The sequence below is a fragment of the Triturus cristatus genome, chromosome 7 (assembly GCF_964204655.1).
Source record: "Triturus cristatus chromosome 7, aTriCri1.1, whole genome shotgun sequence".
NCBI lineage: Eukaryota > Metazoa > Chordata > Amphibia > Caudata > Salamandridae > Triturus > Triturus cristatus.
Window position 1 is genome coordinate 346,777,941 of NC_140590.1, and position 13,027 is coordinate 346,790,967.

The 13,027-nt window shown below is 50.0% G+C and overlaps 1 protein-coding gene across 2 annotated transcripts in view; it reads left to right on the forward strand.

Moving 5' to 3' along the window:
- PRKCG (protein kinase C gamma) overlaps positions 1-13,027 on the forward strand; it is a 1,134,441-nt gene that overhangs the window by 956,268 nt on the left and 165,146 nt on the right. For both annotated transcript variants that reach the window (XM_085616481.1, XM_085616482.1), the window contains exon 6: positions 12,491-12,647. In XM_085616481.1, the coding sequence (XP_085472607.1) occupies positions 12,491-12,647 (157 nt within the window). The remainder of the gene's footprint in view (positions 1-12,490; positions 12,648-13,027) is intronic.

Here is a 13,027-nt window from a genome sequence, read left to right on the forward strand (position 1 = left end):
TTCAAGAAAAAAAGTCAAACTCTTACTAATGAACAGACTCCTGGTTTAGATCCTCAACTCTTTCCTTCGCTTTTCTATTTGTTTATGTTACACTGTATGCACCTTTACCATACTTTTTAATTTTTTTTATTTTTCAAAGACCTTTATTGAAAATCGTGCACATCAGATTACAATATGAAAAATAGTACTGCAGCACATGACAGAAGGAAATAAAAATATCGCATCAATCATAAACAGCATGGAGGCAATGGTACAAAGGTGGCACGTCGTGGAATGAAAGGCACAGTAGCTGGATGCGGAGCATAGGAGGGCAGCAAGAGGCAAGGAACGGGGCGGAGTGAGGTGTGAGGGGCGCGGGAGGACAGCAGCGAGCAAGGGAAGGTGGGGGATACCTATGGACCAGCACCGGTGGCCGCTGAGAGTGGGATGCCGGCGGGGAGTGCGGAAGAGGTCACAGAGGGGGAGGCAGTCCAAGAGAGGAGGTATGCAACAAGAGGGCCCAAAATATCACGCGGCCAACCAGTAACTGGCGTTAGTTCCCAGAATTCTGAAAGAAGAGTCTGAAACTGCGCAGCGTCTTCAAACCAGGCACTTGCCTTGGGTGCGGGCCTCCGACCCTAATGCATAGCAACTCAACGACGCGCAAGAACTAGCGGCATAGCCGTGAGTCGGCGGGAGGCATCAGGGCATTGCCTCACCAAGCCGAGTAGGCAGGTCTGGGGATCTGGCAAAACAGGCGAGGAGGTTATCTCTGTAATGATGGTGCACACTTTGCGCCAAAATGCAGGGACCAAAGGACACAGCAAAGCAAGATGAGAGGAGTCCGCCGTGGGAGGCGAGCACCGGAGACATCTATCACTAGAACGAGCCCCATTCTGAATAACTGAGCGGGGGAGCGGTACAGCCGGTGTAAGTATTTGAAATGGATAAGTCGCAGGCGATAGTTAGGAGACAAGCATTTAGTCTGCTTACAACAGTACAGCCAGTCCTCCTGGGAAAGATCAATGCCTAAGTCCTTGCTCCAGGCCATGGGAGCGCGATCAGCAGAGATAGAGGAGGCCGCTAGCATGGTGGCATAGAGCTTAGAAACCAGTCTACGAGGAGAAGGAGAAGTGTATATCAGGTCGAGGGCAGCCATCGAAGGAGGGGGCTGCGGGAACATGGAGTGCAAATCCCGACAAGACGCTCTAAGTTGGTAATATAGCAATGTGTCCATTGGGTCAGACTCAACCGGTAGCGAAAATAAATTGTCATTGGAGTAGAGGTCAGATAGAGTAGTCAGACCAATGCCAGCTGCCCGTTTCACCATTTTGCCATGTGCAGTGAGGGGAAAGCCGGGTGATATGCGACAGGCATAGCACCGACGGAGAGCAAGCCCGAGCATGAATATTTGCGAAGACCGTCCCAAGCCCAGCGCAGGGTCTCCACCTTGTCTATTCCTTCACAAGGTGGCTTGGCAGGGCGAAGATCGCAGTCTGTAGGGGCAAGGGGGCAGCCAGATCAGCTTTGACCACCACATGAGGCTGGAACGGCGTCGGGTGCAGCCAGAAATGAAGGAAGCTGACCTGCGCACTGAGAGCGTATAATTTAAAATCCCAGTCACCCATCCCACTGCACGCGAGGGGAAGCATGAGGATATCATATGTGATTCTGGGCTGACGCCCGGCCCAAACAAGGGAGATGAAAAGGGAACGGAGAGTGCGAAAAAATGAGCTGTGAGAGGAACGGGCACATTTAGAAACAAATAAAGAAATTTCAGAAGCACTACCATCATAGCGAAGGTGATATGCCCCGCTAGGGATAGAGGTAGGCACCGCCAAAGGGGAATCTTAGACTCCAGCCAATCAACCGCCCGGCCAAAATTGGCTCTCCAAAGTTCATCCACATTCCGACTGAGCCAGACGCACAGATATCTGGTGGGCCCCGACGCCCACACGAAAGGGTAATCGGGGGTGAAGGGGATAGGGGCATACGTCAATGGGAATAGAATAGACTTGCTCCAATTAACCTGGATGCCGGATAGGCCCCCGAATCGCACCACCTCAAAGACCATGGGGCCGAGGTCCTCTTGTGGATGGCGGACATAGAGCGTGACATCGTCTGCGTACACTGAGACAACCAAGGCTCAGGCCGCGAAGCCCAGGCCCCTCTGAGTGTGGTGCTGCCTGAGCCTGGCTGCAAGGGGCTCCATGGCCACAGCGAAAACCATATGTGAGCGTGGGCACCCCTGCCTAGTACCCCTCGAGAATCTAATGGGTTCTGATGTCTGACCATTGATCCGGAGTCGGGCGACCGGGAGGGCGTAGAGGAGATGAACTTTACGCAGAAAAACCAGGCTGAAGCCAAGATGGGGAAGGAGATAAAAAAGGAAGGGCCATTCAAGAGTAGCAAAAGCCTTGGTGGCATCCAAAAGAGCCACCACGGCCAGTAGAGAGGGTTTGATCTGATGAAGTACAGCAAAGATCGTGCGGAGGTTATGCGACGTTGCGTGCCCGGGGATAAATCTGGACTGATCTGGGCGAGCAATCAGGGGCATGAGGGACAGAAGGCGGGAGGCCAGAAGCTTGGCAAAGATCTTATTGTTGTTGTTAATAAGTGATAGGGGCAATATGAGTCCAGAAGTTCAGAGGGTTTGTCCGGTTTTAAGTGCAGTGTCAGCAGGGCCTCGCGAAGTGAGGGGGGAATGGCCGGATTCGAAGGAGTCATTATACATAGCGGCAAGATGCAGGATAAGGACGGGCGCAAATGCTTTATAGAAAGAAGCGGGAAGACTATTGATGGCAGCTGGGATCTCTTCCTTAGAGAAGGGTTCATCGAGGTATTCCCGATGACCATTGCTCAGCCAGAGGAGCTCAAGAGTATCGATGTACTGGTCCAGGAGGTCACACGGCAGAGCAGACCCGGCGGTATAAAGTTGAGTGTAAAAGGTGGTGACTCGTGAAATGACCTCGGCGTTCCAGACCCCCGTCCTGCAGTGCCGTGATGTAGGAGGCTGCATGAGGCCATCGTAGAAGATTGGCTAGGGTCTTACCGGGGCGGTCACCCTCGCCATAACGACGCACCCTCGCCTCCCTACCCAAGAAAGAGAGATCCCTGACGGCTTCTTGCTCGAATTCGGAGAGTTTACCTCGAAGCTATGCAAGGGTATTAGGGTGGGGGCTGACCGAATGCTGAGAATCAAGGGCCTTCATTTCTCTCTCCAGGCGCTCAAGTGTGCCACGGATAGAGCGCAGGACACCAGACTGACATGCATTTGCCTCTAACCACCACCTTGAAGCCTTCCCAAAGTGTGGAGGGAGAGTCCACTGAGCCGGCATTAAGTTCAAAATTGTTCTCTATTACAGTTTGGATTTCGGTGCAAAACACAGAATCGCGGAGCGCGTTGGGGGTAGATGCCAAGCGAACATCCGCTTCGGGGCATGCGGGGGGAGCAGACTGAGACTTACGGGTGTGTGATCCGAAAGGGTGCGCGCCATATGCTCAACCGATGTGATCCATGCATATGCATCGCGAGTGGTGATCCAAAGGTCCAGGTGGGACCAGCAGCCAGAAGTGCCTGTAACGCAGGTGCCCTGTCGCAAGTCCGGGTGGGTGTGGCACCATGCATCCAACAGGGAATTGTCAGCCAGGATAGAACGCAAAAGAGAGGTGGAGTGCGGGTGAAAAGCACTGGACCCAGAGCGGCCGAGGGTGTAATGTTAAAATCGCCCCCCCCCACAGCAATGCAGCGGGGCCCACGAAGGATATGTGTCACCATATCAGCGCAAAGAAGTCGGGGTCATCGGAGTTAGGGCCATATATCGCAGCAAGAATCAAAGGCTGGGCTAAAAGGGTACCAACCAGAATGACACAGCGCCCCTCAGGATTGGCAATGGCCTTGGTGGTGCACCAGGGGAGCCCTCTGGGTAAAAGGATAGACACCCAGTGGGAGTGGCTACAGTAGAAGAAGGAGTGGATTTCGTCCCAGTGCCGGGAGTGGAGCCTGGAGGCGGTTGCGGGGAGCAGATGAGTTTCTTGGAGGAAACAGATGTCGACTTTGTGATGAATGAGGTGTGCATGTACGAGGCGGGCCTTTCGATGATCATTCAGGCCACGGACATTCCAAGTCCAGTGTGTAGTTGCCGTCATAGAGCTATGCCAGGAAGGTGAATGCCGGATAGGGCCGGGTGCAACAGGGGAACCTCAGAAGTGTAAGGTGCGGTGTGCAGTACAGAGAGCAATATCTCAGACAACACGAAACAAAGTAGGTCCAAGAAGGAAAAGAAATAAAACAACAGGCCTTGAAGGAGAGGCAACAGCACCCAAAGAACCCCCCCACCACCCACACAACCTCCCAATCAGGTTGAGAGACCAAACCCACCCACCCAGGGAACCCCCAACTGGGAAAGGAAAAAGCTAAATGAGGACAAAGGGGAATCATCCCAATGTGAGAAGTTGGCCTGGCATATGCTGGTCACTAGTTATAGTAGCCACCTTGCACCAGTCCAATTCGACTCTTATGGTAGATAGGTTTAAGACAACCTTTTACAGAAAGCTATCCTAGTGGTAGCTGTGGAGAGCAGCCTTCAGGCTAAGTCTCAGAGGAATGTAAAGCAGCTTGTTTTACCTTATAATCTCTTGAATTACCAAATGAAAGGACACCACACAGGTATATATATCAAATATGTATGTATTTATTTCTAGACACACTCTACTAATCTACTAATGCAATCTGACATATGTCGTCCCTGTAATTATGTCCAGCCACCCAGACACGCCCGATCCAAGTATGCATGGGCCCCCTTGCCTAGGTGCGACTGGATTGTACTTAGCCTCTATCCTCAGCAGTGCAGAAACGACCAGTAATCCCTACCACTTAGTCCGTTTGGGCAAGTCCACTCCTGGATCCCCCATACCAGAAGAGACAAGGCTAGGCTGTGCTAGCTAGGCTGTGCTACTGATCCCATCATATCTGACGCACCACTGCCACCCCTGCCGACCTCGAGGGATGGCTCCGAAGGGGATGCCACCAACATCGTTCCCCTCTCCCCCCTCATTCAAAGCGGATCGCTTAGACCCCCCCTCACCCACTGTCCTCCTCGATATCTGAGGGAATCCTTACACCTTCTACTCTCACCCCGCCCATCCATTCACAGCACACAGTGACCTCTCCACAACTTCAGGAGGAAGTCCCCAACCGGCTGTCTAGCCCCTATACCACTCCTCTCGCGGACGTGGATCCCACATTAAACTTCCTGGTTCATCCTCCCGCTTTGACTCCTATTGATGCTTTCCCAAAGCAAATGGAGATCGTGGCTTTGCATTCAGAACCTACGGGCAGATCGTCCCCTATAACGGATCATACACCTTTACCTAATGTTGATATCCTCAAGCATTTGGAGTCCATGCACTATGACTCCACTGGCAGTTCACCCTCCATAAGTGATCACTCGCCAACACCCACTATCTACTTTTCCAATTCAGTCTGGTACACGCAACTTAAGGAGTTAGCCAATGGTCTATCCCATCTCAAGGACGAAATGCATAACCTTTCCACTATCACTAAAGAACTTATTATCTTACACAGAACCACCAATGACACCGTGAATCAAATCAGTCTCCAATTGAGTAACGCCATCCACACGGAGGCTCACACTGAGAACTCTACTCAGTATAATCAAATCAACGTCAAACCCACTAGTCACATACACAAGTCCACACTCCCCAAAAACTCTAACTCGGGTTGTTTACCTTCCCCTTCGTGGCCTAGGAGGACATGTGATAAACTATCTGACAGAGACATTGACGACCTCCTTACTTCCTATGATCGGGAATCTGACAATTGTAAGTCCCAATATGACTCTATTCAAACCATTGTAACCAATCCCCTCAGAGAACCGACTATCAACAACAGATCTGTAAATAGTGATAACCTCACAAATATCAACCTAGAACAGATTACCTTAAACCACTCTATTAACAAGTTGAAGTGCGGGCTTATTAACTGCAGATCTGCTAACAAACATGCTACTGATGTATTTAACCTCATATTAGAGAATGATTTAGACATCATGGTCCTCACAGAAACTTGGTTAAATAGCTCCTCCTCACCCATCCTCGACTTATTGGTTCCTCCTTCCCATGACCTAATCTGAATAGATAGAATTGGGAAACTAGGGGGAGGGGTAGCCTGCATTTATCGAAACTCAATCTCAGTCAAGCAAGCAGACCCCATTGTGCTATCCTCTTGCGATTACCTTTGCATTAATATCTCTGATGCTAAGCGCATCACCAGCAAGCTACATAAATTCTACCACCCCCCAGGTGATAACTTGACCTGTATGGACGAGATGTAGATCATGGCATCCAATGTCAATTCACAAGTCCCTCATATTTTCTTGGGTGACTTTAACCTTCATTGGAACAACGCAAATGATCATATTGTAAGCTGTTTTAAAGAGTTTCTGTCAGAACAGGAGCTATATCAATTCTGTGACAGCCCAACATATCAAGGGAGAGACTCTGGACCTCATTATTGCAAAATCAAACATCGTCCTACTTGAATCCATCACCTCATGCGATTGGTCTGATCACTATTGCATCCTCTTCTACATCAACAGCAAAGCTACTCAAAAAAGGGGCCAACCCGCAAAAATTAGGCAATGGAAAAGGAATTTACAAAATATCAACCCCAACACCTTGGTAAACCGCTGTAACTTCGCTCTGACCCGCATGGGAGACATGACTGATGACCATGACCTCACAACCTTCTACAATTCTTCGTTACTTGAAATCCTGGACTTTACTGCGCCCCTCCAGGAAAAAAACGTCTCCTCTAAGATTTCCAAACCTTGGTTCAATGAGGGACTGAACTCGGAGCGTAGACATCTAAGAGTTGCAGAGCGTCTATGGAAATCGGCTCCTACCACTGACAACCTTGAGCTCCTTAGAAAGCTAAGGAACTCTTACAATAGAAAGATTATTAAGGCAAAGGCAGACTTTTTCAGAACTCAGCTGAATCAAGCTATCAACGGCCCAAAAAAACTCTTTGAAATTGTCAAGCTTCAATCATGCAATACTACTAACTTTAGGGAATTAAGCGACCTGGCCACACCTACCTGTGATGTGCTTGCCAATTTCTTCCACAAAAAGACTAAGAACATCGAGCTTGACTTACATTCCAGGATGTCGCTACCACAAACTATGGTCCATGATCCTAACTGTGGCGAACTATTCAAAGCTCATTTTAATAATCCAGGGGAAATCACTAAAAACAATGCCTCATGGCACACCTTTTCGCCAATCTCTCAACAAAACATCGACAACACGCTTCAAGCAATCAACCCTTCCAATCATATCACTGACCCCCTGCCTCCTTCCCTGTTCAAAACTTTAAAAACATCGATCCTACCATTATGGGCTAAAATAGTAAATGCTTCCCTGAGTCCAGGTGTCATTCCGGACTGCCTTAAAATAGGGCAGGTCACACCCATTCTAAAGAAAGCAGACGCCACTCCAACTGATCTAAACAACTACCATCCAATAACCAACATCCCCACTTTGGCGAAACTTTTGGAGAAATGTGTACAAATTCAACTCTGCAAACACATTGAACAGTACAACCTCTTGGACAGTCACCAATCGGGCTTCCGCCAAGGACACAGCACGGAATCTGCTCTCACACATATTATGGATGACATACTAAAAATGCTTGACCGCAATGAATCATGCTTATTGATACTTCTTGATCTGTCCTCCGCCTTCGATACGGTTAAGCATGACAACCTTCTGTCCCTATTGGAAAGTAGGATGGGTCTTTCAGGCACAGTGTTGCAATGGTTCTCCTCCTTCTTGAATAACAGAACGCAAAGAATCAAGATGAATAACTCGCTCTCGCTACCCTCTATGGTTACCCTTGGTGTTCCTCAGGGATCTGCCCTATCACCCATTCTTTTCAACCTCCTAGTGGAGCCTTTGGCGAACGCTCTAAATTCAGCGAACATCCTATATCACCTGAATGCGGATGACACCCAGCTGTATCTGAAAATCACCTCTCCAGAAGACCTCATTGCCCTCAACAATGCTCTACTGAAAACGCAAAACTGGCTCACAAACAACCACTTCATGCTGAATACTAAAAAACTGAATTCATTCTCATCTCGCCACTGAGCCACACACCAAAGCTAGACCTATGGCTAAAACACCAAACCTCCTTCGATTGTGTCCCCCTCATCGTTGACTCAGCAAAATCACTTGGAGTCGCTATAGACAAACATTTGAATATGCAGTCGCACATCTCTATCGCCACCAAGGGTGCTAATCACGAGTATATTAAGGAAACTCAAACCCTTCCTCCCTCAGGCTGATCTAAAAATGGCAGTGCAAGCCTTAGTGTTACCAAGATTAGATTACGGAAGCACCACCCTCTGTGGTCTTCCTAAATACAAGCTGGTGCCGCTGAGAGCAGCACTGAATGCCGCGGCCAGACTGGTAGCAGGAACAAAAAGAAATACTCACATCTCGCCAACCTTGAAAACCCTGAATTGGTTACCTTACGAGGCAAGAATACACCTTAAAGTGGCTTGCATGACACACAATGCAGTTCACAACAATTCACCCAGCTACTTGGCTCTAAAGTTAGAAAGGTCTGGAGGTTGTAGACAACTGCGAAGTGCGAACACTTTCCTTCTGAAACCTCAATCCTTCCACAAGAAGAGAACCGGCTGTAGAGCCTTTTCAGGGATTGCACCTAAGATTTGGAACTCCTTACCTCCAGTAGTGCGTGGAATCACTTCCCTTACCGCCTTCAAAAAAGAAGTAAAAATACATCTAATAAACAAATAGTTGCCTTAATTTTCAACTCTAGAATGTCACTGAGTTATCTTCATGACCCGAATGTCTTTACCTATCTCATGTGATTGGTCGAGTCTTTATGTATATATATTTATTTGTTTTGGCTATTAGCACAGCTCATACTGCTCATCAACTGTATGCTATGAAACGTTTAGCTGGCAGTGGGTCCCACTTGGTTTTAATATACACTTTATTTCTATTGTGAATTGATTGTGGTCTTAATATGTATATATGTTTGCTAGCACAATCACCTAATTTTCACTAACTGTCTATTGTACAACGCCCTGCAGTTTCATGGTCCTCTATGTATGTTATTCTTATATTTTGCTATTTCTTATGTTCGAATTGACACTTTTGAATGTGTGCATACCATTTCATCCATTTATGTTCGTGACTGTAAAGCGCTCTGATACCCTCGTGGGTCATGTTTGCGCTATATAAAACTTTATAAATAAATAAATAAATAAATAGAGACGTGGTTCGGTGCAGCGTAGGCCCCTGCCGCTAGGACAGGGTGAACAAGCCGTGGGTAAAGGCGGACTACAGGGGAAGGGGCCCCAATATAACTCCCCTAAGCCCAGGACCAACCATGTAAGCAAATAAAAAATACAGTGCATCACAAGTGTCAATGCCGCATAAAAAAGGAGAGAGAAATGCGGGACAAAGGGATCCGGTACAATAACAAGAGTCCCATCAGCAGAAAAGGGCAGCCAGGACCAAAAGCTGGGGAGCATGAGGGCGATCACTGTGAGTCAGCATAGGAATAATGGAATAAAAACAAGAACTAGGACCAGGACGGGTAAGCTAGTGCCATGTTGCGCAGGGGAACAGAGTCCATGAGCAAGGACATTGTCACTTAGATCGTCGGTTGCAGCCCCTTGGGAGCTGGAGGGGGTGGAGCGCTGTGATTTATCCCATTTTTTGGCATAGGCCAATTCTGCTTTGGGTTTCAGAAAGGTGTGGACCTGCAAGCCGCATCTGACATGCAGCTTGGCTGGATACGCCAGAGAGTAGGATATGTCATGTTTTTGCAGCAGGCGTTTGGCCGGGAGAAATTCACGGTGGGCAGCCTGAACCACCATTGTATAATCAGGGTAGAAGGAGATCAAGTTCCCTTGATGGAAAATTTCCCCTTTCTCCCTGGCAGTGTGGAGGACCGCATCCCAGTCACGGAAATTCAGCAGTTTGTCAATGATAGGTCGAGCCAGAAGACCAGGAGCAGGCCAGGGTCCCAGAGAGCGATAGGCACGCTCGACGATGAATACCGGGGAAAGGACTTTCCCAAATAAGTCCCGGATCAGTTGTTCAACAAAATCTTCCATTTTGGCTATGTTGGAGGATTCAGGCACTCCCGTGATACGGAGATTGCTTCTGCGGGAGCGCGCCTCCAAATCCTCATTCTTACTTTTAATGAGCTCCAAAACTTTGTCCATCTGTAGAAGTGCATGGTGATCCCGGGCAGCGGCGTCCTCGGTGTCAGACACCCTCACCTCAACTTGAATTAAGTGCGTATCATGAGAGTCCACTCGAGCCTTGACAGTGTCCAGGCGGGTAGAGAGCTGGTGAAGCTGGGCGGCGATGCCTGTGACTGTAGATTTAACATCCAGCATGATAGCTTTGAGGTCATCCTTGTGGGTAAGGTCATTTCCAGGCTGGGTAGCGAGTTCGCCAGTGTCTGTGACTGCCCCCTCTTGTTGTGACGATTTACTTTGGTCAAAAGCTAGCTTTGGTTGCTTTGGATCAGTGCGCCCCATGATCAGGCACCGGTGCGTCCCGCAGATCAAGGACCAGGGAACAGCGGACTAGCGTATGTGGAAGCCTAGGCTAGCAGGAGAGGCAGGGGTAGAGAGAGGACGCCTGGGAAGATGGTGGCAGCCATGCCCATGGGGCAGAGCAGGTGAGTTGCGACGTGGCCAACCAGGCCAACCAGGAGAGTCCCAGCACCAAACAGGAAGGGGAGCCATGCGAGGAAGAGACAGGCCGTTCGGAGCAGCGGAGCTGTCTAGAGCCAGTGTGGCAGCAATGTGCTGCCGTGAGGCCTTGGGGGAGGCCAAGCAGGCCGAGTGAGAGATGAGACGCTCCCAGAGGTAGGCCCCCATCACCAGGCAGAAGGTTCTGTGTCAGGACCTTGCAAGGCAGGTGGCTCCTCATCAATGGAGGCGATAGTCAGCTAGCGAGAGGAGGCCCCTTTCCCAACAGAGCGGCAGACTCAATGAGCCAGGGAGGAAGGCGGAGTAGAAGCGCAGAGCACCAGCGATCTGCTGCGGAGCCAGGCCCGGCGGGGGATCGCCCAAACTAGGAGAAGATGATGAGGAGCTGGCTCCGTGGTGCAGGCGGTAAGTCCATATCAGGGCGGAGTGCACTCCTAGTAGGAGGCCGCGCCGGGCTGTGCAGGCAGCAGAGGAGACACAGGTCGCAGAATCACAGCAGCGGGCCGGCAGGAGAAGTAGAAGGGGGCTCTGATGACAGCAGCCAGGAGCCAGAAGGGACAGCTGTGAGCAAGCGCCCGCGGGGCCACTTGGCAGCGAGGAGTCGTGGGGGGGGTGCACCGCCCCCATCACTAGGCCCGGTGTAGGCAGGCTGAGGCAGTGGGCGCCAGGAGGAGGAGAAAGGCACCCGCGTGGAGAGCCGACCCGGGCTCGGCCGTGCGGCGCGCGTGCCCCCTACCTCGCCACAGGGCCTCCACCCCAGAGGCAACTCATCGGATCCGGAGGAGCAGTGTAGCAGGGCAGCTCTGATGATGGAACCCGGTCCGCAGGAAGCTGATCAGGCAGGAAGTCGGATCGATGACGCCGCAACAGTTGAGGCCGAGCTCCTCCAAAGTGCCAGCAGGGAGGCCCAGTCACTGCACCAGGCCCAAGCAGAGTTCTCGGCGTGCCGGCGTGGATGGGGGCCCGGCAAGGCAGTGACAGAAGCCCAAAGGTAAGATGAGTCTATGTGACCCGGTGTCTAGAGGCAGCGCCTCGGTAGTCCGCAGGATTTTGATGGATTATCGGCGTGGCCGGCAGAGCCCACTTAGAGTGCGGCCATCTTGCAGCTGGCCAAGCCACGCCCCCCCCTTTACCATACTTAATGTTTTGTATATCATTGTCTCATCATCTTGTAAAGCGCTCTGATACCCGCATGGGTATATAAAACTTTTCAAATAAATAAATACAGACAATAGGCTCAAAGTGGCTCAGATACTCCATGCTTGCAAAAATGTGATGATGAAAGGTTCTGTAGCTTTTTCAGTCATGACGCACTGTTTTCAATAGCTCAGTGTTATCATCAGCAATATGCTGAAGGCCTGTATCTATATTATGCCGCTCATTAGTATGGACACAGACCGCTAAATCTGAATGTAGCCTGGTGCTAGAAATGAATTGTTGGTGTTCAAAAAATGCTGTGCAATCTTGGGCCACCTATATTTGTGAAAGTTTCATTAGCCTCCGAATCCGCCTGAAAATTCACGTTAATTTGAGATTTGGCATAGTGGTTGGCCTTTTCCTCAATTCATGACTTTAATGTCTTTGCTTGAAGGGGGATTGGGAATGGGACAAGGTGCTGGTTTTATCTGAAACACAACAAACTTTGTTATTAGTAGCACAGAATTGGGATGCTGGCAGGGCCGGACTGGCGGGGGCTCATTCTGCTTCTCTTACAATTCCATCCGCAGTGGGAGAAGCGCGCAACCTCATCCCCATGGACCCGAATGGACTGTCCGACCCCTACGTGAAGCTGAAGCTCATCCCGGACCCGAAGAACCTGACCAAGCAGAAAACCAGGACGGTCAAGTCCACCCTCAACCCGATCTGGAACGAGTCCTTCATCTTGTAAGTAGAGTGCGGAGCGCCTCTGGCAGGCCAGGCCTGGACAGAGCGGTGCTGCCAGGGGCTTTTAACACCACGATATGCAGATTCTCCGAAGTGTTTATTCATGTATGTCTAAGAAATCTAAAGTTGTTGGTAACCCTAGTAAATGCACATTCACTGACGTCATTTCACGGATCGTATAAAGCCGCCTCCACACTATTTTAACCATCAATGACATTATTTGGTCTCCAGCTGCTGCATGCATGCACCCATTGGAAGAATTCGATTCTCCCCTTCTTTAGGCGTAGACATGCCTTCCATGGTCGGTGGAGCACAGGGCCTGCAGTGCCTCTGGGGAATAGTATTTACTTGAACCAGCAGCAGCGCTGTGCCTGCTAGGA